Source organism: Emydura macquarii, unplaced genomic scaffold (assembly GCF_026122565.2).
Source record: "Emydura macquarii macquarii isolate MOO-44397 ecotype Brisbane River unplaced genomic scaffold, CSIRO-AGI_Emac_v2 contig_67, whole genome shotgun sequence".
NCBI lineage: Eukaryota > Metazoa > Chordata > Testudines > Chelidae > Emydura > Emydura macquarii.
This window is the reverse complement of record NW_027130204.1, coordinates 5422404-5446818: the sequence shown is the minus strand read 5'-3', so window position 1 is coordinate 5446818 and position 24415 is coordinate 5422404. Positions and strand designations below refer to the sequence as shown.

At 40.5% G+C, this 24415-nt stretch overlaps 1 protein-coding gene across 1 annotated transcript in view; it reads right to left on the bottom strand.

Moving 5' to 3' along the window:
- Window positions 1–18431, bottom strand: part of ERCC6 (ERCC excision repair 6, chromatin remodeling factor) — a 72464-nt gene extending 54033 nt beyond the window's left edge. Inside the window, exons 1-4 of the mRNA XM_067538865.1 lie at window positions 17862–18431; window positions 9959–10079; window positions 7920–8028; window positions 4335–5070 (exon numbers count right to left, since the gene is read on the bottom strand). Of these exons, the coding sequence (XP_067394966.1) occupies window positions 4335–5070; window positions 7920–8028; window positions 9959–10079; window positions 17862–18247 (1352 nt within the window). The 5' untranslated portion in view covers window positions 18248–18431. The remainder of the gene's footprint in view (window positions 1–4334; window positions 5071–7919; window positions 8029–9958; window positions 10080–17861) is intronic.
- Between the last annotated feature and the right edge of the window lie 5984 nt (window positions 18432–24415).

Sequence of the window (24415 nt, the reverse complement as noted above, 5' to 3'; positions counted from 1 at the left end):
CAGATACTAAAGGTTACCTAGTGTGCTTTGACCTACTGCTACTTACAGCAACTATCTAAATAACCAGGTCACATACTGTAGTCATAAATTACAGATCAGCCCTCTGCCCTTCACAGTAGCCAATTTAAAGAGGACATCTTTACTAAGGGTATTTTTAACCTCACTTCCATTGAGAACAATGGGAGCTAGCCATCATTCTCAAAGAAGGCAGTTCACAATGGAATTCTCTTTAGTATAAGAAACATTCAGTTAAGAAAAATAATGGCAAAAATTACCATTAATCTTAAAAAAAAGTCTTCTAATGTATCCTATACACAAGATTTCAATGAGCTAGCTATATGGGAAGACTGAAACATCTGTCTTATTCCATTATCTACTACAGACCACCTAACCAGGAAGAAGAGGTGGATGAGGCTTTTTTTTAAAAAAAAACTAACAAAAGCATCCAAAGCACAGGACTTGGTGGTGATGGGGGACTTCAGACATCTGCTGGGAAAAAATGCAGCAGGGCACAGATTATCCAATAAATCCTTGGAATGCATGGGAGGCAATTTTTTATTTCAGAAGGTGGAGAAAGCTACTGGGGAGTGGCTGTTCTAGATTTGATTTTGACAAATATGGAGGAACCGGTTGAGAATTTAAAAGTGGAAGGCAGCTTGGGTGAGTGATCATAAATGACAGAGTTCATAATTCTAAGGAATTGTAAGAGGGAACAGCACAATAAAGATAACAGATTCCAAGAAGGCAAATATCAGCAAATTCGGGGGGGGTAGGGGCGGGGGGAGAGAGTAAGTAAGACAGACCCTGTGGGAAACAAGTCTAAGGAGAAAAACAGTTCAAGTGAGTTGCCAATTTTTCCAAGGAGTCATTATTAAGGGCACAAGAGCAAACAATCCCACTGCGTAGGAAAGATAAGAAGTATGGCAGAAGACCATGTTGGCTTAACCAGGAGACCATCAATGATCTGAAAATGAAAAAGAAGTCCTACAAAAAGTGGAAACTAGGTTAAATTACAAAGGATGAATACAAACAGACACAAGCATCTAGGAATAAAATTAGAAAAGCCAAGGGACAAAACGAGACTAAACTAGCTAAAGACAAAGGATAACAAGAAAAATTCTACAAATACATTAAAAACAAGAGGAAGATCAATAACAGGGTACTTAATGAGGAGGGAAAAACAATAACAGAAAATGTGGAAATGACAGAAGTGCTAAATGACTTTTTTGTTTCAGTTTTCACCAAAAGTTTATTAGCTATTAGCCTGTGAACGCCAGTGAAAATGAGACAGTATTTGAAGCTAAAATAGGGAAAGAACAAACTAAAAATTAATTAGACAAGTTAGATGTCTTCAAATCACTAGGGCCTGATGAAATACATCCTAGAAAACAAAAGGAGCTAACTGAGGAGATATCTGAAACATTAATGATTATCTTCAAAAAGTTGTGGAAGATGGGAGAGATTCCAAAGGACTGGAAAAGGGCAAATATAATGCCAATCTTTAAAAAGAGGAATAAGAACAACCCAAGGAATTAAAGACCAATCATCTTAACTTCAGTACCTGCAAAGACAATGGAGCAAATAACTAAGCAATCAATTTGCAAACATTTAGAAGATAATAAGACATTAAGTAAAAGTCAGCATGAATTTTTCAAGAACAAATAGTGTCAAACCAACCTAATAGCTTTCTTTAAAAGGGTATGAAGCATCGTGGATAGGGGGAAGCAGTAGATATAGTATATCTTGACTTTAGTAAGGTTTTTGATACTGTCTCACATGACCTTCTGATAAACAACTAGGGAAATATAATCTAGATAGAGCTACTATAGGGTGGGTGCACAACTGGTTGGAAAACAGTTCCCAGAATAGTTATCAGTGGTTCGCAGTCAAGTAGGAAAGGCATATCAAGTGGGGTCCTGCAGGGATGGATTATGGTTCTGGTTCTGCTCAATATCTTCATCAGTGATTTAGATAATGGCCTAGAGAATACACTTACAAAGTTTGCAGACAGTCATAGAATCACAGAAGATTAGAGTTGGAAGAGACCTCAGGAGATCATCTAGTCCAACCCTCTGCTCAAAGCAGGACCAATTAGCGAGAAGGGGCTAAAAGTGCTTTAGAGGATAAGATTAAAATTCAAAATGAACTGGACAAACTGAGAAACGGTCTGACGTAAACAGGATGAAATTCAATATGGACAAATGCAAAGTACTCCGCTTAGGAAGGAACAGTCAATTGCACACACACAAAATGGGAAATGACTGCCTAGGAAGGAGTACTGCGGAAAGGGATATGGGGGTCATACTGCATCACAAGCTAAATATGAGACAAGAATGTAACACCATTGCAAAAAAAGCAAATATTCTACGATGTATTAACAGGAATGCTGTAAGCAAGACATGAGAAGTAATTCTTCCACTATACTCCTCACTGATATGGCTTCAAAAGGAGTTGCACCCAGTTCTGGGTGCTAAATTCCAGGAAAGACGTGGACAAATTGGAGAAAGTCCAGAGGTGAGCAACAAAAATTATTAAAGGCCTAGAAAACATGACCTAAGAGGAAAGATTGAAAAAACTAGGTTTGTTTAGTCAGGAGAAGAGAAGACTGTGGGGGACAGAGGGTAAGAGAGTGCATGATAAGAGGTTTCAAGTAAATAAAAGGTTGTTACAAAGAGGAGAAAAATTATTTTCCTTAACCTCTGAGGCTAGGACAAGAAGCAATGGGCTTAAATTACAGCAAGGGAGGTTTAGGTTGGACATCAGGAAACGCTTCCTGTCAGGGTAGTTAAGCACTATAATAAATTGCCTAGGGAGTTTGTGGGATCTCCATCGCTGGAGATTTTTAAAAGCAGGTTAGATAAACACTTGTCAGGGATGATCTAGATAATATTTAGTCCTGCCTTGGGTGCAGGGGACTGAACTAAGAGACCTCTCAACATCCCTTCCAGTCCTATGATTAAGATAATTCAGGCCCAAAAAAGGTGATCTGACACAGGGTGCTAAATAATCAATTTAATTAATTTTAACTCAAACTAACTGAACAATTTACTTGTAACTTCTCAGAAAATTCATTCTGTACTCAAAGAGCCAGTGCTATAAGTCTGGGAAGGATACTCTATTCTGATTTAACGAAACGATTGAATCTCTTCTTAATGTGCAAAATTCAACTGAACCTTACTCAGAATCACAACCAGCATTTCCAAAACAATTCTGGTGTTGATACATGAGCCAGATTAGAATCCAGTTTCCAGTCTCAAAGTTGTGCTGATAACAGGACTAAAATATATTTTAGTCACTGAAGCAAGCAGGTAAGATCCTGAATACACACAAGGAGCAGATATGCAAGACAGTATAAAAAGCCTTACTAAAGTCAAATCAGTGGTTTCATTTTAACATAGGTATCTTTATGACCACAATAACAGCATTCTTAAAACACAAAAATCAAAATTTCAATGATCAATAGTGATCATATATTATAAAGTGTTTGCATATTTATTTGAAACAGTGTTAGGTAAAAAAGCATGCAGATTTGACGCAAGGAATACCTGTACACAAAAAATTAAGGTTATTCACCTGTATCTGGGTTTGTTCAAGATAAGCTCTGCATATTCACACCATGAATGTGAAGAGGCCACTCAAAGAAAAACAGGATCTAAAACTAACTTTCATTTAGTGCCAATGGGAACTCTGCTACAGACAGACATCAGAACTTCCTGTTGAAAGTCTTCCAATCATTCAACAGGCGACATAAAAATACTAACAAAACTACCCCTAATTCAAGAGTTATTTCTTCTTGGGCAGCACAATCAAGTGGTTAAAGCAGAAGACTAGGACTCAGAACTCCTGGTTTTTATTCCCAGGTCTGTCAGCGATGATGTGCACGAGACATTGGGCAAGTTACAATCTCCCTGTACTTGAGCATTCTTATCTGTACAATACGAGGAATGATACTTACACGTCTTTGTAAAGCATACAAAATGCTTTAAAAGATGCTATAGAAGTAAACAGAATTATTACTTAGTAATACCACACAATCCCGCAATCTGCCTTATTTTTCATATACTGATTTTTGGACACACTGAAAAACAATGCAGAAAATGTTTATTTCACAAAGCAGGCTCTTTCCCAGTAGGTAATCAGATACTGTTTATGGAGTATTCCCAATATCATAGCAGCCTTTTAGAAGTCTGCATGTCGATATTTTTATTGGCTCAACATATGTTTAATTTCACAACCTTCTCCCTTCATCTGAATTCTTGGAAGTATATTTCAACTATTGTCTGTGTGTGATATGATCTATAAAAGTAACTAATATAAAGCCTTCTTGGACCTACCTTAGCCTTTGTTTATAATAATCTTCATCACCATCGTCTCTCCATCTCTTTACTCTACGATTTCCTGCCGTATTCTCTTCCTCTTCCTCAGAGCTCGGGAAGAAGTCTTCATCCTCCTCAGCTTCTTTCTTAAGGTCTCTCTTCCCTGAATGTTTTCTTCTTCCTGGCAGAGTCTTCAGTTCATAATCAGAATTATCATCAGCATGAAAAAATGCTTCCTCCTCTTCCTCCTCTTCTGGATTAAAAAGCTCCTCATCAGGCATATATTCTGACTCTTCACTGTCATCCCCTTTCTCACCTCTCAGTTTCTCCTTGATCTCAGGAAGTCTCTTTTCCTTTGGCATTCCTATCTTAAATTGGATCTGAAGAGCGTGATTCTGAAGTTTCTTCATGTGCTTTTTCAGGCGCTTGTCCGTTTTTGACAGGGTTCTGTTTTTACCCCTCTTTCCCTTTATGACTAATGTGGGAGTTGCACACTGAATGCTCTTGGCCTGTGCTTTCTTCTCTGCTCTCTTCTGAAGGGATGATCTCTTCCTTTCAGATGACAGCTGAGCTTGATCTGCCAAATACTTCTCAAAATCAGATGCTTCATTTAACATTATCCTGCGTGGCTTCTTTTCTATCTTCTGAGGGACTTTAGTTCCAAAAGGGGTCATCTGACCAGTACGAATGAGTTCCTCCCATTCTGTTTCCTGGACTGGCATGAGCATGCTGCCAAGAGACGACGGACCAGGCTCTGCAAAGAGACTCAGAACATTCATTTCTCATCTGCAGACTCATGAATATGCTCTTAGTAAAATGCCACAGTTCAAACAGATAAGCAGGTTTGTTTTAATTTTTAAATGTATTCATTTTAATAACATATAAGCAACAATCCCAAAATTAGCACTTTACCTCGGACACTGTTCAGAACAAACCAAAATTATATCCAACTAATTCAGTGGTTAGAGAAACCAACCATACAAACTAAACTGGGGGGCAAGGAGGACAGAGGGCAAAGGGGTTCCAAAAAGGAAGAGAATGAAACAGAAGGCCAAAATAGTCTATTTTACATGTACAGTATATAGCACCTTTTATCTCAAAGTACTTCTCAAACTATATTCATGAAACAATCACTTCACCCACCACTGAAATGCAGCCAGTTCTGACATGAAGCATATCTGCAAAGATAATAATAAATTAAGACAATATCCATATCATCAATCTCCAAACATTAACCCACTGCCATCATAACACCAACACACTAATATCTTCTCTGACATACTGACTTTCATATATAGATATATCCAATATAGATGAGTCCAAAAACTGAAAATCCCACACACTACCTTAACTTTGACCTTCCAACACTACAATAAATAATTTAATGTCTATTATATACTCTTAAACTTGTAGTCTCAGCATTTCTACACACCATACATCAGAGAAGGGTCACAAAGCTGATTACACACTCAAAGTTTCTAACATTATCAAATACTCTACCAAACATCTACTATAGATCACTGGCATCTACCTTCTGATTATTTTTTTAAGTCATAGCAACTACACAGAACACAATACAAAACAAAACCGTACACACAAGTTATTGAAATGTTCATATTCCACATACACTGTGCTAAATGTATACACATTTGCAACAAGATGTATAAACAAAACAAATTTGGTAGGTGCACTTGGGGGGGGGTGTAGCATCTGAAACCACTTTTAACTCATTTTTTAAAACTGAGTGGTTATCAAGATGCTGATATCTCTAAACTCCATTTCTTCGATTCAGTGCCCTATTTACGACCTTACCAGAATTTCCCAGATACCCACACTGCATCCACAAGCTCACTTCATCCAGATTCCTCTTTATTAAAGTTTCTTTGTAAGACTACACTTAATATTTCCACAACACAACTCTTCCTCAGCTTTCCCACTAGAAGGACAGAAACTAAAACTACAAGCCTGTAAGGTACTTAAGGGTATGCCTAGACCAGACTGCAGGACTGGGGCCTCTGGCCCTGATCTAGCACAGTACTTACTTAATCATGTGCTTAACTTTAGGCACCAGTAGTCCCACTAAACTCAGTGAGATTACAAATATACTTACATACCTTCCTGAATCAGGGCCCATGTTAGCATATGCCAAATATAGAATTTAGATGATTTGTGTAGTCAATTAAATATGTTTTTAAGGTTGTGCCATATTCCAAAACAATTCATATAAGAACAAACAAAACAACTGCACACTTACTTATCCCACTCAAGGGGAAACTAATTTAAAATTAATGCATAATTTAAGAAAAATGCTATTTATTTAAATAATACAGCCTGAGTGTGATGAGCACGTGTACATATCTTGAGTTTAATGTGCTTTGAACAGATATGATTGCTCTTCAACCCTGCTATACCTTTACGTAAACTTTTTTACGTTTGTATATTATATCTAGGTATTTATAAGATAATCACCACAGTATCAAAACACTATTTCCTTCCAAATATTTATGTACAAAAACAGTAATCACATATGTAGTTATTTCCCTAGGCTCATTACTTTACCAGATTCAGTAATTCTAAGCTTTCAGAAATAAGAGAACACAGATCAGGCATAAAGACCTCATCATGACTAAGCTACATTTCCTCATACCAATTGCCTGAGTTCAGTGCATAGAGTGTAAAAGTAAGGACCTTATGATGTATTTCTACTCACAAAAGTGACAGTCAAAGTGGCACCTTCTTATTCCACAGATCTTTTCCAACTCAAATCTACCACCTCTACTGAAACATAAAAATCTTTACTGCTTTTTACTCCTGTAAAACCTGCATATCCAACACAGATATGAGTGTGAGAGCTGGAACCTATTCATCTCGTGTCAGAACAGTATTCTAAATTTCAATCAGCTACACCTGTGCAAACTAACTGAAAACTGATGCGGTTGCATAGATATCAATGGGTACCTACTTAGAATTTTTATTACAAGCGATGATGCACAAGACAAAAAGCTATCAGCTTGACTCTAAGAACTCATGCTGAGTTTGCAGAGGACAGTAAGGGAAAGAAAAAAAAACCACATCCTCAGTTACATTTGATCTTTGAAACACTGAGACAATTATCATAATATTCTGTAAGAAACTATTATTCTTACACTGTACAGATCACACAACACAAACATTTTTTCATTTCTAACAACTATTCACTACCAAAATATGAAAAACCAATTTTGTGAGTACTGATTGATGGATGATTATAAAATGTAATTCAATAATTACATTAGTCAGCTTTATCACATTAGTTGTGAAAAATGTTAAGATTTCCAATTTATTAAGCCCAATACTCTAATGTGCATCCGCCATCCCTACTGAACTAAGCACATATCTACTTTCAGTCTTTAAAAATCCCCACATGGATACTCTGAGATTTGCAATTCTGCAGGTGCAGAGAGTTAAGTGTTCCTAAAATCACTCTTTGAAAATAAACCACTGAAATGTATTTACTCATGTTCACTGGCAAAGATCTTGACAATTAGCTTCAAACAAAAAAAGGCATTACACAGAAATAACAGAAATGCAGAAAAAAAGATTTGCTGTGGCATTTTCCCTCACCTTCATCATCCTGAAATTCAACATCACTTGTTCCAATGAGAGTCTCTGCTCCACCAAAAACTGCTTGAAGACGCTTTTGTTTTGCTTTGATCTTTTTTAACTGTTGCTCCTTGAATGACAAGAGTGTATACATTTAAAACTCTGATTAGCAAACTTGCTTTTCTCACATACAACAAGGTTCAAGCTGTTATAAATGTTAAGTAAAAGGTTAGCACTATGCATCTGAAACACTTTCAAATTTTGATATGGTTCCATGTGATAAAAATGCATGTGGAAGGTGTCATCCCAGTACCTGGTGGATATTTATCTATATAACACACACATCCACACTCCCACTTTGGCACAGTTCATCATGACTAGAGCCCAAATTTTTAAAAGTGCACTAATTCAGGTGTACATGTACAGCATATACATGTAAATCACCAGATGTTGTGCACACAACAAATCTCAGACTTCCACAAATACATCAGACATACAACTTGGGTATGCATTTTTAAACTTGGGTTTAGGATCCAGTGAAGAAAAGCCCCATATATAGAATATGAAATTGCACTAAGCATATATTTGAGCTCAGTCAGTACTAACCTTTCACTTTCATATGTGCTAAATACAACCATAAAATTAAGTATGAATCCTCTCTCCAACACATCCATTTTGAGATGTGTTGCCACAAAGAAACTGAAAGAACTCAAAACCACTCAATGTTATTCTTCATGCATGAACAGGCAACTAATTAATTTGCTAAAAAACTCTAACATCACAGTGCTTATAAACATACAAGAGTGAGGAAATTCAAAACTATGGGTCCTGTACACTTCTTTCACAACTTTTGCTCCACTTTTATTGTCCTCATAAATGTTACAATGTAGCAAAGTTACAATTTCTAGGGTGACCACAAGGTTATGGACTGTGTTATACAGGAGGTCAGACCAGATAATCATAATGGCCTTATCTGGCTTTGGAATCTATGAATTTCCTGATTTGTAAATAAACTGATCAAATTGTGAAACAAAGAAGTACACGCTTTCATTTCTTATAAACTTTATTCTTTCTAAATCTTTCCTTCTCCCCCCAAAGGCACAAGATTTGAGGATCAAGTTATGGCAAGTTTTAGGGTGTTTTTTTAAATTTAGCAAATTGCCCCAAAGAGTTGTTTGTCTCCTTAGAGGAATGTCATTTGTTGAAAATCCTCCAGTGCGCCTGTGTGCAGTTACAAAAGATACTTACACAAGCACTCACATGCCTGCTATCCTAATACCCATATTATAAAACACTTATCACACGTCAGCACTAAGCTATCAAGGAGATAATTTCACAGCTTAGCAGTTTATAAGGCAACTAACATTTCTAGCTCACTATCAAAAAAGTTAGCTTTCACCTACTAAGAACTTTTTTTAACTACTCAAAAGGGCAAAATATTTTTAAAAACATTGAATTCCTGCAAATGGCAGCACAAATAGGGTGCAACTTGTAATTTACAGCCTGAATCTGCAAACACTATACACATCTAACTTCATGCATTTCACTAGTCTCTTAAGATCAATAGGACTACTCATATAAATAAAATTGCTCAGGTTTTTCTATACAGTGATTTCTATACAGTGCTCACTTCAGCAGTTTTAGAGATGGCTAATGATGGATACCTCATTCAAACTAGATATTACCCTGCAACAGGTTGTTCATTAATTCATTTTCAGATAACATGGATACATGTGGTGAAAGATTCAAACAACTTTGCTAAGAGTCCAAAACTCCACCATGAAGCCTTCCCGGAATTTAATTACAATCATTTATCCAAACAAGTTCTGAAACAATAAAAGATTGATCCAAAGACCATCAATGGAACTCCCACTGAGACGTCAGAGGGCTTTGGATCAGGTTCTGATAGCCTTTGATTTAAAAAAAAACAAAAACTGTTGAAATGATGAAGGAACAGCAAGTTTAGCTTCTGACCCTTTATCAGGATTCTCAAATGTGAAGCCTAACACAGGATCAGTGCCTTAAGCAATCCAAAGCACAAGTTAAGTTTTTCCAGTTACCTTGTTATACTTTTGCCGTTTTACAGAGTCTAGTTTTCTGTTTATATCTTTGCTGGTGGCAGCTTGAGGAGTTAGTTGCTCTATAATTGTATTGATTTGTTTCAGAGATGTCATACATGACCTGAAAAATAAAAAGATGTTAATTTACTATTCAGTTATAATAATGAGAAGAAAAGTACATGACATTTTCAACTTAGATAGTTTAATCTAAAAATCATAGCCAAGGTTTTAATGAACAGAAGTCTAAAGTTGGATTTCTAAATAAGTATTTTGATTTTCCTGGCCTTTGAATTTTACAAAGGCTAGTTTTTAAAATGAATTTAGCATTAGTAGAAAAGGTTTCATGATTTTTAAAAAATGTTAAACTGTTTTGTTCAAATACAAACAACCCACTGCAGTATTTGGAACTCAATAATTACAACTCTGGTAATGAATGACTAGCAGGAAGTGAAACTAGCCAATCTACTTTCATTATCCAGGTAAGAGAACTGCAAGAAATAAGCATAAATAGTGAAAGAGTTGGGTTTCCTTTTTACATTTGTTTTAATATTCTGTAGTAAGAAATTATATTGGTATGGGCATTTATTTTAAGTATTATTTTAACTTTAGTGTCCCTTTAACATAACATATAAATTATTTTACAGCAAAATACAAAAATAATTTTAAGAAGGGTGAGCACATAACTCAGAGTTTGGTACAGTGATACTGAACCTTTCATGGCTAGACCATGCTATTTATTCAAGTTTTTATATATAACCTGCCACTGACTCACATAAAGCCTAGGTGGATAGTAACCAAAAAGTGTTGCCATCTAATGACTGTTGCATGATCTGTTCAATTAATGGGGGGGGAGGAGGGGATATGACAGCAAGAGCCTACTGAACTGATTTTTCTACCCATGAGAGGTAAAACTAACATTTTTTAATATAAGATATTGAATTCTTCTTTACTCCATTGTGTATAATATCAGTACATGACGCCTCTGATACCTGCGGGCCAACTGCAGCATGTGATAATACATCACCATTCAAATTAACAATTAGAAATGCAAAGGAAAACATGTCAGACCAAACATAAATAACGGTGGGGAGTGAGAGAGTGGATTTTCAAATATACATTAAAGAAGTAGGCTTCTCTTTCTACCTATCTCTATTAACACACTGGTTAGTAACTTGCTGCATGACTAGTCTGCCAGCTAGTTCATTTATGTAACAATGCAAGACAGAGTGATATCTGTAGCTGCTGCTACCAGGTGAAACAGAAATCAAACTCTCAGATGCTGAAATCACATGAAACAAATATGCACATAGAGATGAAGAACGAGTCTCACATTGTTTGAGGCCCCACTAACTAAACAGCAAGGGGCCAGAAGATCTTCTTTGAGGACATACACAAGTGTTGATAAATTCACATTTACTCTTGCAAAGTGGCTCGGTTGAGCAAAATAAATACTAAAATGTATTTTTTTAAAAGAATCAGTCACTGTTGCCATCCACAATGTGTGCAGTAAATGAATTGTGAACTGCCATGCTTTTTCCATCACATTTTCTGCTATTACTTAGTTTTGGGGTAGAACATATGCTGAAAACATCTTCATGAATGTCTCCTCCCACTGGCTGTGCCTCCCATGTCCAACCTTATGAGGGGGTCCTGTATAGACCTCAGTCACATTTGCAAGTTCTAGAGGGAGAATAAATACATCATCCCAATGCACAGCTATGCAACTAAAAAGCACTATGTAAATGTGAAATAGTTCAGCTTCAACACTTGTGACCTGTAAGATGTTCACCTATAAAATGAGGATAATGGCTAAGCACACTGTACTCTTTCCTATTCTCAGAACCAACACATCTTCAACCACATCGCCTTTCCCTTTCACCTCCAAAATCATCAAGAGAGCAGTTTACAATACTACTTTGAATTCCTCTCCTCCAAAGCCATCCCTGCTCCCCTCTAATTTATTATTTTGCGGAAGTTATATGCATATATCAGACTCAATGATCACAATGGTCCCTTCTGGCCTTGGAATCTATTAACCTAATCTAGAGTCCAACGTTCTCATCCTCATCGTCCTTGACCTCTCTCCTGTTTTCAACTCTTTTGCTCATACCTTCCCATTTCATCATTTAGTCCTTCTATTGATTTTGTGACAGTCCTTTCCTCGTTTTCCTCCTATCTTTTTGGCCATTCCTTCAAGGTCAGTTTACAGATCTTTCTGCTTCCCTCTCTCATTTCTGTAGGGTTCTACAGAACTATAACCTTGGCCACTTCTCCTTCTACACCTTTTTCTTTGTGCAATCTCATCTGATCACATTCAATTAGCTGCAACTTCAAATTACTGACAACTCAAACATCTGCCTCTTACTCCTGACTTGTCTGACACCATCCAATCACTCACTTCATCCTCTTTCTTTGACATCTCCTGGATATCTTTTCTATCACTTTTGACTTTAAAACTTAACACGGTGAGAACTGAACTCTGTCTTTTATCAAAACTCTCTCCACTTCCCCTCTTCTGTTACTGTTCAACACACCATTATCCACTCCACAACTAAGGTCTGTAACCTAGGTGTCATCTTTGACTCTGTCCTATCCACAGCCCCATAAATCTAGGCTAGTGGTTCTCAAACTTTTTGTATTGATGACCCCTTTCACACAGCAAGCCTCTGAGTGCGACCTCCCCCTTAGAAATTAAAAACACATTTTTTATATTTAACACTATGTTAAATGCTAAACTTAAACCCCATTATTTAAAATGAATTTACCCTCTCACTGCATTTAAATTAAAATTAAAACACATTTTTACAAATTATTGTTATAAGCACAAAATATTTTTAAGTAGAATTTTATTTTAATACTTGACACCAATTAATCACCAGAAGCAGTCAAAAATCACTGAGATGGATGATGCTGTTTGACACAAGAAGTTTTATTCTTGGCATTGTTTTAGAAAGGGCTTCACATCAAGCTGGTTTTGAGATTTCATCTTTATTGTGAGAAGGCTGGAGAATCCACTTTTGCATTTGTAGGTAATGGGAAACAGCAGGAGGACTCTCAGAGCCATTTCAGACGACAGTGGGTATTCACTTACAATTGAGCATCAGAACTGTTTTGGAGGCAGCTGTGTGAATTTTGCTTTCACTTCATCACTGATCATGTCGACAAACTGTTCCTATGCCTGAATATGCTCAGTAGGTAACCGCTCAGCCGTCCCATTGAAAGGGTTCTTCACAAGGGAATGAAGTGCTTCTGGTAGGGCAGGGAATTAGTACGAGAACTCTTCGTGAAGGGTTCTCAGATGTTCACTGACAGCTGACTTGAGTGTACTATCAATGTTGACTTCCTCCTCCTTGCTGAACGAGGAAAGGGTCGGAAACATGCCATATCTTCCGTGTCCAGCTTCCTGCACCACAGATCCAACTTCGTCTGGAAGGCTCTGATTTTATTAGTCAGGTTTATTAATGTTGAACATTTTCCCTGAAGCGACAAACTGAAGTCATTAAGGCTATCAAAGATATCAGCTAGGTATAGCAAGCAGAGAAGCCGTTTTCTTGCCACTGAATGTTTTGTTCAGCTCATTTCTCTTTTTGCAGGAAAAGCTCTGCCATCTCTTCACAAAGTATAAAAATGTGCTTTAATGTGCGTCCCCTAGAAAGCCATCATTCTTGAATGTGGAAAAGCAGAACTTCATATTCACCACTCACTTCATTACAGAGCTCTCGAAAGAGACAACTATTCAGAGCATGCTCTTTAATGTAGTTCACTGCTGGTATAACAACATCCATCACTTAAGGCACATTGGCAATGTCTCTGCAGCTAGGACTTTACGATGGAGTACACGAGTGACAATCATATTATGTGACAGGCACTCCACCTTCTGCTGAAAGCCAAACTATAGCTGGAGCACCATTGGTACAGATACCACAAAGATTTTTCCATTCAATGCCATTGCTTTCAAAAAAGGCATTCACCGTTTTGAAAATGGCCTATGCTGTTGTGGCTGTTTCAAGTTGCTCACAGAGTAAGAACTTATCCTTAAGATCCCCGGCATTAACATACCACACGAAAGCTATCAATTGTGCAGGTTAGTAACATCAGTAGTTTCATCAAGTTACAGGCTGGACACAAAAAGCAAAATGTTTAATTTCGTGCACAACTTGTTTTTTGATATCTTCAGATATCTCATATATTCTGTTTCACAGTATCATTTGACACGGAAAGTATATTAAGCTTTTTGACAGTATCATTGCCAATCATAAGAGACACAATATCTTTGCCCGCTGGCAGAACAAGCTCCTCACCTATCAATCGTGTGCGGAATTTTGGTACAGGTGATTCGTAGACACACAGCATAACAGCCCTCCACAGCTGAGGATGTTTGCTGTCGGAAACTTCCATCTACATCTGGCTTTTATTGTTGCTTCTTCTCGGCATTTGAAAAAAATCTATGTTTTCATTTTTATGCTCAGGATGTCTAGTTTCAAGATATCATTGCAGTTTGCATGGTTTCATCAATGCACCAGTCAAAATTTTGCAGAAAATGACGCATTGCGGTAATGATGCTGGTAAAACTGTGTTTAATGTAAGCCTCAAGATACTTTCTCCTGAAAATAATGATCACCTCTACTGCTAAAATTGATAAAAATGAAAGTATGTGCCTGTGTCTTTGACTGTCACATAATAAAGTACTTTATCTTCTGAACAATCAAGCCTTCTAATGTTGTCACAGTCCCAGGCTGCCGACAGGAAAAATTGTGCCCTGGGCAAACTTCTATTCAGCACCCTTTCTTTGAAGGCAGAGCAGGGCTGGAGGTGGAATGGAATTGAGGATGGAGCTGGGCTGGAGGGCTTGGGGCTCCTTGCATAGTGGGAGTCGGGGCTTACAACTCCCCAGGTGGCAGGGCTGATTCACAGCCCCGCGGCCGGCTGGGGTTGCTCATGGGCCTGCGAGTGGTGGGGCTCTGGGCTGCTCAAAGCTGTGTCCCCGACATCTGGCCATCACACACACCCCTACCCACCAGTTCAAGAACCCATGACCTAGGCCATCTCCAAATCTTACTGCTACTTCCTCCGTAACATCACTTAAATCCCCCTTTTCTCTCTGTCCACACAACAGGAACTCTCTTTGAGGCCGTGGTCATTTCCCATCTTGTTTATGAGAACCTCCTCTTATGCTCCTGACATCCACATCATCCCATTCTAGTCCATGCAAAAATGCAGCTACTAAGATCATCCCTTGGGTTCTGTCATTCTGATCCTGTTACCTTGCTGTTTGAATCTTTCACTCACTCCTCTCCACCACCACCACATCAAGTTTAACATTTATTTTCTGACTCTCCAGGACCATGACCAACTCTGTCCCTCTCTGCTTACATGCCTCATTATCCCTGTCCCTTCCAGTCTGCCAGTGATACTAGACTTCATATCCCATTTGCTTAATTTTTCCACAACCATCTCCACAGTCTTGCAAGTGGCTTCATACCCATAAACCACACTTTGTTAACTTGTCTGAAAAGACTACTCACCTTCCTTCATTTTAATCTCTAGCTCAGACCTTTTCTTCTGTGACACAAACATGCAACTAAGAAAAAATAGTGGATCACAAACTGAATGAGCCAACAATGTGATGCAATTGCAAACCAGGCTGATATTCTGGGGTGTAGCAGGAGGGTCATATGTAAGACAAGAGAGATGACTGTCCCGCTCTACTCAGCATTGATGAGGCCTCAATGGAGTATTATGTGCAGTTCTGGACAACATACTTTAAGAAATATGTGGACAAATTGAAGAAAGTCTGAAGGACAACAACAAAAATGGTAAAAGGATTAGAAAACCTGACCTATGAAGAAAATTTTTAAAAAACTAGGCATGTTTAGTCTTGAGAAAAGCAGATCGAGGGGGGGACCCTGATAACCCTCATCAAATATATTAAGGTCTGTTTTAAAGAGGACAGTGATCAATGGTTCTCCATGTCCACTGAAGGTAGGGCATGATGTAATGGTCTTAATCTGCAGCAATGGAGATTATGGTTAGATATTAGGAAAAACTTTGTAACTATGAGGAAACAAACACTGAAATAGGCTTCCAAGGAAGATTTTGAAATCCTCATCTTTGTAGGTTTTTAAGAACAAGTTAAACAAACACTTGTCAGGGATGGTCTAGATATACTAGGTCCTGCCACGCAGCACAGGGGACTGGATTATGTGACCTTGTGAGTTTCTTGCAGCCCTACATTTCTATGACTCTATGAAAACTTTATTCCCCGATGCTGTACACCAGCCTTGAAAGAGTAAATGCATAATCTTATTAATGTTGCCCCATTCTTCCTCTGTCAACCTTTGTGTGCTCACTACAACCTTTTGCTCCATCACTGAAAAATTAGGTCTTAATTTCAGACAACTCTTATGCACCCTCTTAACTTCATTTATGAGTAGACTCACTGAAGTCAAAAGGATTAATTAGATGCATAAAGTTTTATAAGCTCTTTGAGGGCTGTCTTACATGTATTATGAGGCACTGTAAAGCAACAATAATGCAAAAATAGAGAAACAAGAATGGAGAGAGAAAATGAGGTGCCCAAGATCACTCAGCAATTCAATGGTTGAGCTGGACACTGTAAGACAGGATTAAAGTTCAGAAATTCATGACACTTAGGGTATGTCTACACTTCTGGAGCTGCATGGATCGATGCAGTGAGATCGACTGAGTGGGCTGTGGAGACCCGTTCAATCGATCCCGGAAGTGCTCTCCAGTCAACGCAATAAATCCACTCCCCATGAAAAGAGTAAGGCTGCGTTGACCAGAGGCCACCTCCCATCAGTGCAGCACAGTGAAGACACTGCGGTATGGCAATGTAAGTAAATTGACAGGAGATACACAAGCTACAGTATGTCAACTGCCGGCGTCAGTGTAGGCCAGGCCTTAGTCCCATTCCACCAGACATCATTGTCTACATGCCACTTTAACATTTGGTTTTTACAGGGAGGATTTCCTGAATAGTCTTACAAGAGCATGTGACAGGATGCTTAGTTCTGTGATCCATGAATCGCACGATCAGATAGACCATGTGAAGAACATAACATGCACCTATTTTTATAGGGTCACTTCTCCAAGCATAACGCCACTTGGATTTACAATACACTTTGCAATATATTGCATAGGGAAATCCTGCACTGGCCAGACAGAAGATAGACAGAAGGTGACTTTGTGGGAACAGTACAGACTAGCAGACAAGATATCAGACTTGAAGTCAGGAAACCTGGTTCTATTCCACAGACTAGCTGGGTGACCTCAGGTAAGTCATTTAACATACAGTAGAACCTCAGAGTTACAAACACCAGAGTTACGTACTGACCAGTCAACCGCACGCCTCATCTGAAACCAGAAATACGCAATCAGGCAACAGCAGAGACCAAAAAATAAAAGAAAAAGCAAACGCAGTAGAGTACTGCGTTAAACGTAAATTACTAGAAAAATAAAGGGAAAGTTTAAAAAAATTGACAAGGTAAAGAAATGGTTTCTGTGCTTGTTGCATTTAAGTTATTAAGTGATTAAAAGCAGCATTTTTCTTTTGCATAATGTTTCAAAGCTGTATTCAGTCAGTGTTCAGCTGTAAACTTCTGAAAGAACAATCAGGTTTTGTTCAGCGTTAGGAACATTTCAGATATACCAACAACCTCAATTCGCCAGCTGTTCATAAGGCTGAGGTTCTCCTGTATATGTGCTTCGCTTCCCTCGCCTGTAGAATAGGGATAAGGATACGTACCTCGCTTTTTCAATGGTTTTGAGATCTGACAGTGAAGTCAGAAAGTCATCTCCTTCTCTTACATCCATGATTCAACCCACTTTTAAACTCACGGAGAGCCCAGCTATAGAAGCAGTAAGAGCTTGCCCACAAATTTACCTTAAGTCATCCAGCACCGATTGGTATTCCGCCTCTGCACTGGCCCGCTGGGCGTCCTGAATGGCATGATCTACCTGCTGAAGGACTCCTTGCTCCAGCACATCCTGGTCGTACACGTCAACTCCCAGAGCCTGGAGCTCAGCAGCCCGCGCACCGTCCGCCACAGCCTGGATCCGCTGCCGGTCGATGTGCACCAGCGGCTGTCCCGGCCGGGGGGCCTCCCTCGAAGGCGGCCCAGAGGAGCCGCAGGGGCCGTTCTCGGAGGCTGGAGATCCGCCGCTGTCCCACGGGCCCGTCCCCGCCGCGGTCCCCGCTTCCCCAGCACGGCTCGGGCTCGGGCCCCGGCCGTCCGGCCCGCCTGGCGAGCGGGCGGGCTCCGTGGGCATCCCGGGCACGAACACGGCCCCGACCCGGCGGGACGACGGGCGGGCCGGGGTCCAGCGGGAGCCGAGTTCTCACAGGCGGGGCGCCAGGCCAGGCCAGGCCAGGCCCCGCTGGGGGTCCGCGCCGCAGTGACACGGCGAGGGCGGAGGCAGCCGGGTCCGGGGTGTCCGCTCCCCCTCAGCTCCGACAAGCCCGGTCAGCTCCCAGGAGCCGCGCCGCCGCTGTGCGAGAGAGGGACGTAGTGTGGCACACTGCGCACGCGCCAGCTGCGCAGACACAACCGTGCCCGTCCACGCATCCACCCCGGGCACGGAGAGCGCGCATGCGCCATTGCCTCGCACCCCTCCCTCCCGCACACGGACACAAGAACGCATGCGCTGGCTTCCCCTGGCTCTCCCCAACAGAACCACGGGGAGCGGGCTGCGCGCATGCGCCTCCCTCCCTGTTTAAAAACTGGTTAGAGACAGTCTCTGAGGTCTCTTGTCCTGGTCCTTACTGGATGGGTGGGTGGGTGGCTGTAGGACAGTGGCTGTCAACTTTCCTAGACTGCTGTACTCTTCAAAGGCGTCTGATTTCTCTTGTGTGCCCTCAAGTGTCACCTCACTGTAAAACGACTTGCTCCCAAAATCAGGCATAAAAACAAAGAAGTGTCGCAGCACACCAGTGCCGGAAAATAGCGGACTCTCACATTTTACCGTATAATTACAAAATAAATCTATTGGAATATAAATATTGTACTCACATTTCAGTGTATAGTATATAGAGCCCTATAAGCACGTCGTTGTATGAAATCTTAGTTCATGCTGACTTCGATAGTGCTTTTTATGTAGCCAGTTGCAAACCTAGGCAAATATCTAGCTGTATCCCCTGCAACCACTGCTGTCAGGTGGTCTGTGCCATATGCCCAGGCTGTAGCATTGGGAGTCTGCTTTTCCCCAAGCTGCCACGTGTACCCCAGAGAGCTGAGCAGACAGTGGATTTCTGTCCCAAGAAAATGGTGAGATTTTTTCAAATAAAATTCATCTGGGATCGGGACCAAAAAGCCACAATTTAAAAAAAAGAAATGGTGTGACATGAAATTCCCTTCCAAAAATGAGCTTCAGGGCAATGGACATGTTTTGTTTTCATTTCAATTTAAAAAAAAATTATATATAAACATCTTTTAGGTAACACTTTGTAATGCTCCTTTTTGGGGAGGCACAGAGTGTTGCATACACTGTATAGGCAATGGCTGCTGCTGCTGTGGAGGGCACCTGCCCACTGGCACAGAGAACACCACCCTAGGCCTCAGAGGAGGGAATTGTAGACTAAGAACCATTGGGTGAAAGCCGACTCTTGCAAAAAGTGTCACGGGATTTTTGTTGGCCACTTGGAGTAATGAGAGAATTGCTTCGAAGGGTCATTTGAGAGCCACCATACATGGAACTCAGGCCTGAGCTGGTCTACACTAGAAAGTTAGAATGGCTTAACTGCATCGCTCAGAGCTGTGAAAAATGTCATGTCCTGTGTGATATAATTACGCCAACCTAAGCCCCAGTGAAGACACAGCTAGATTGACAGAAGAATTCTTTCATTGACCTAGCTACTGCCTCTTGGGGAGGTGTGTTTACTAGAGCAACAGAAGAACCCATTCTGTCACCGCAGAAAGTGTCCACACTACAGTGCTAAAGCTGCTGCTGTGCCATTGTAGCATTTCTATTGTAGACATACCCTCAGTGTATCTACTTCTGAAAGACATAGGGTTGAGAAGAAAGACTTCCCAATGCTTAGGGCACTGGACTTGAGAAATCTGTTCTAGTTCCCACTTGTGCCACAGACTTCCTGTGTGACCTAGGGTAAGTCCCTTAGCCATCTGTACAATGGGGATAATAGGGCTATCCTACCGCAGGGGTGTCGTGAGGATAAATACAGTAAAGATTGGGAGATGCCCAGACACTACAATGAGGGGGCTATCTTAGATAGATGGTTTTGAACCTTTGGTTCTAGGGAGTTTGTGTATTTCAGGCCAGAAGTTAAGACCATAGAGTTGTTTCTGTGTAGAACAGACTTTTAGCTGCGATGCTGCATGTATCGTCATCTCTATTCCATGGGTGTTTTGAGAATAGCTGCAGATTTTAAAAATGGGTTATTTAAAATCATTTTATTTACCAGTGAGGATCACCGAAAATAAAGTAAATATAACAAGGTAACAATATCTCAGTGTCCAACAGTTTACTTCAGCAAAGTGCCACAGACACAGATTGGACAAGCTGCATACATGTAAGCAAGGTCTGAGTGACCCTCCCCTACTTTGCCAGCTGAAAGGGGGGCCACTTTATTTGCATGGGCTTTGTATTTGCATGAGTACAATTAGATGCTCAGCATGATTGCACTGTATCTGCATAGCACACCTAGGTGCTGAGCATAACGGGAAATGGTCAGTTCTTTAACTCTCACTGGGGAAGGCTTCTGTGAATAGCTCTGAAAACTATGAGGATTGCGCTTATTCTGATCAATAACCAACAGCCTCCTGCAGAGAACACTCTTACCCCCGCTCCTCACAAGTCTCAAGTCCACCTGGCTTCTTGCCCTTTAAGGGCCTCAAAAATCAGCAACTTGAGGTACATCCAAAATTGGCTGTGGTATCAGGGCAATGTGTATAGCATCTGTGTGATGTACTCTTGCCTGTCTTTCTTGCTCAAAAGGTGGGCTACTCTTGCAAATATCTTTTGCTTCATGACTAGGATGAAGGTGCTTACTTTTAACCTATGTTGCCATCTTCTAAGTACAAGGAATGAAGCTTTGTAATTGCTACAGCAAATCTGAAGTATGGCGCACACGGCCTTTGAGCAGCGTGAGAGAGAGAGTGACCAGGGAGCGTTTAAGGACAGAGCAACATGAAGCTGTTGTCAAAACTAAACTGCTGCATGGAGAGGCTGTCTCTGTTTTCCAGAAGCTGATTAATGAGGAGCAAAACTATAAACAAAGACTGGCCTGGAAAGAAACATTCAGAGCTTTGCACCAGTTGCGAAAAGAGGAGCTTTCAAATGAAAAGTTCCTTCCTTCCCAAGCTTGAGAAGGAAATGAACTAATGGGGGGCTTTCCATTGGAAAGATGGTCAGATGTCTGTCCAAGAGTAAGAGGCCATAGCCCACATTAAATACTATTACTACTAAGGCAAGTAAAAATCAATGTAGCTCCACTGAAATATATTGCAGATAGATTATAAAAAAAAAAAAAAAACCCACACACCCCGCAGCCCAAAGCTCGTTCACGGGTGGTCCATCTGCAATACATAAGTCCCAGCCTTGTCCAGGGGAGAGTTTACAACATAGTTATCCTCAGCAGGTTTAAAACATGGTTCTGTCTTGTAAATAGCTGGAACCTAATCATAGTTTAAACATGCTCCCAGAGCATGATACAGTTGTGGACTGCACATTTCAGAGACTGTAGAAATACCGTTAGCTATTGTCTACCCTGGAAAATCAGAATCAATTTGAAGCTGCATCCCCAGTGTGGTGGTTTTCACAGGATAGACTGATATCCTTCACTCTCCTCCCAGATCTAAAGATGTAGAGGCATTAGGGCCAAATTCTGCTCTCGGTAACTATCACAGAGTGGCATTCTGGGGAAGTGGAGCCTAAGACCACTTGTGACAGGATCAGCTCACCTCAGTAATGAAGTAATGAGATCATGTGATTAATTCACACCAGGCAGCGAGGAGGGAGATAAGGGAGGAAAGCACAGCCCCTTGGGGAAGAGACCAGACTTCACCGAAAGAGGTTTAGGAGTGCCACGTAGGACAGAAGACTGAGAAGATACAGCTGTGCTGAGGAAGCAACTTCATGTAAATGCTGTAGGATGCAAGATTGGCTCCTGCTGCAAGGAAGGGAACTGAGCCCAGTTGTGGCAGGGGAATTGAGATGAGAGTGGTTGAACTCGAAAGGGAAGAGAAATCCTTAAGAAAGAGTGGCTGTGCCCAGCTTGGCAGTGGGGTGGAGACTGTTGCTTGTGTTCTGTTTCTGAAAGACTTTGGGTAAATTTTGATTAACTGCCCCCCCTCCTCCCGGGGAATGTTTTAAGTATTTGGACTGTGGTGGGCTGCTTTTAAGGGCCCTGAGTGGAGGAGGAAACTGAGGCAGGTGCTGCAGAGATCTCTAGGCTCTGAGGGGATGCTTCAGAGATGCCTGTTACAATGGCATTCAGGCAATTTCTTTGGAGCCAATGGTGGTGTTACATGGGTGTAACTGATGGTATTCTATCCCTGGAGGATAGGGACACTGTGTTTACCTTCATTTTCTATCTTAGCTGTCTGTACATTTATGGCGAGTTGGCAAGGCTGCCTCCAGTGTGTTTAGATTATTAAATCAGAGAAAGATTAGTTTTCTGGACCGGGTGGCTTTGGCTTGTGTCTTTTATTTCTGTCTTTTCAATGTAGCCATAGTGTTCTCCCCAGGGCTCGCCTTAATCTGTGAGCATTAAAGATGACACTTCATCCTTGCTGGAGACGACCCAGGCATCTTTTGAGATAAAGTAATTATGCTCTTTGATTGGAATGAATGATACTGGGCAATTAAATTCTGGGGGCCTCCTCCCATTCCCTCTTCCTGGAGGATTGACTGGCAAAGAACCTGGCCGGTTGTCTAAAGCAACAACTTGGAGCTCAGTTATGTGCTCCAGATGGCTGTGGAGACACTATTCAAACAGAGGTCTAGGAGGAAGCTCAAAATAGGATAACAACTTGGAAAGGAAATAATTTGACACTTTGCCCCTGAAATCCATAATGAAAAGGCAGGCACTATATTTCACAGACAGTGACAAGACTTAAAGGGACAGCAGCCTCTCTCTAGTCTGTTTCCTACAATAAAATGTTATCCTTAAAACTGAGACCTAGGATAAGGTGTGAGAGACAAAGAAGGGGGTCCCATCCATGAATACTATGGAATCATGCCCTAAGAAAATGGCTTTGAGAGTAACAATCCTCTGTCTAAGGAACAGCTATTATTTATATAGCACTCTCAATAGATGCAACACTTTACTAAATATTTAAAGATATTCCTTGCCCCAAGGAGCTTGGGCAAAGATTTTCATTTATTCATAGCTTAAGATCATATAGTCTGACCTCCTGCCTAGCACAGGCCAGAGAATCTCTCTGAGTCCCTGCATCAAGCTCAAATCTTGTGGTTGTGCTAGAGCCTCTTTTTTTAGAAACGTCTCCCATTTTGACTTAAAGATCTCAAGTGATGGAGAACTTCCCTTGGTAAATTTTTCCAGTAGTTAACTACCCTCATTGTGAAAAATCTGTGCCTTTTCTCTAGCCTGAATGTATCTAGCTTTCCAAAAACAGGAGCCTAAAGTTAGGGTATTAAATCCATATTTAGACATGGAAATAAGTGGCTTGACTTTTGAGAAATCCTCAGTACCCAATAGTCCACCAGAGCTGGGCAGAAGGAATTTCAGTTTAAGGAATTATAGCATCTCTAGCTTTCACAATCCTTTTCTGGTGCAGTATCAGCATTAGGTCTGAGCTTATTGAAGCACTGGGAGCCTCCTGGCCCAGCAGTAAGAGTGCTATCCACTGAGCCATACTGACACTTTTAAAACAAAGCACCAGAACTAGAGAGCTATGATGAAAATAGATAAATGATTCAGGGACTGACTGGTACATTATTTCTCAAGAGGGCATAGAATGCTGGCACCATTGACAGAAATGGGAATTCTATCCATGGTAATAAGGCATCTGAATGTCACTGTACCAGGAAGTCAAGTGGCAAGTAGCGCTCAGAGCCATGCCAGCGTAATCAGTCTAAAAGAGATGCTAAATTATGTGAAAACAATTTGTATAGTTGGCAGGAGGCAGTACCTCTTACTCCAGATACTGCTGAAGAATAGAATTGTTTCCCCTGCCACGATACTTCTAAGAAATTAAATGCAAAAATCAAGTGCTACTGCAACATTAAGTGTGGAAGACCAAGGATTTAAATGTGAGCAAATTCCAGAAGCTAAGATTTCTCCCACACTAACTTGACTATATTACATATCCCCTCTCTCTCTCTCTCTATATATATATATATACATACACAGTATTGCATGTTTGTCACAATTCAGGGTAGCTGCATGTGTATTTCCCCTCAGTGGTTCAGCAACAGCACCCACTCTTGGCTTCCAGCTCCGCAGCCTTTTGTGGTTTG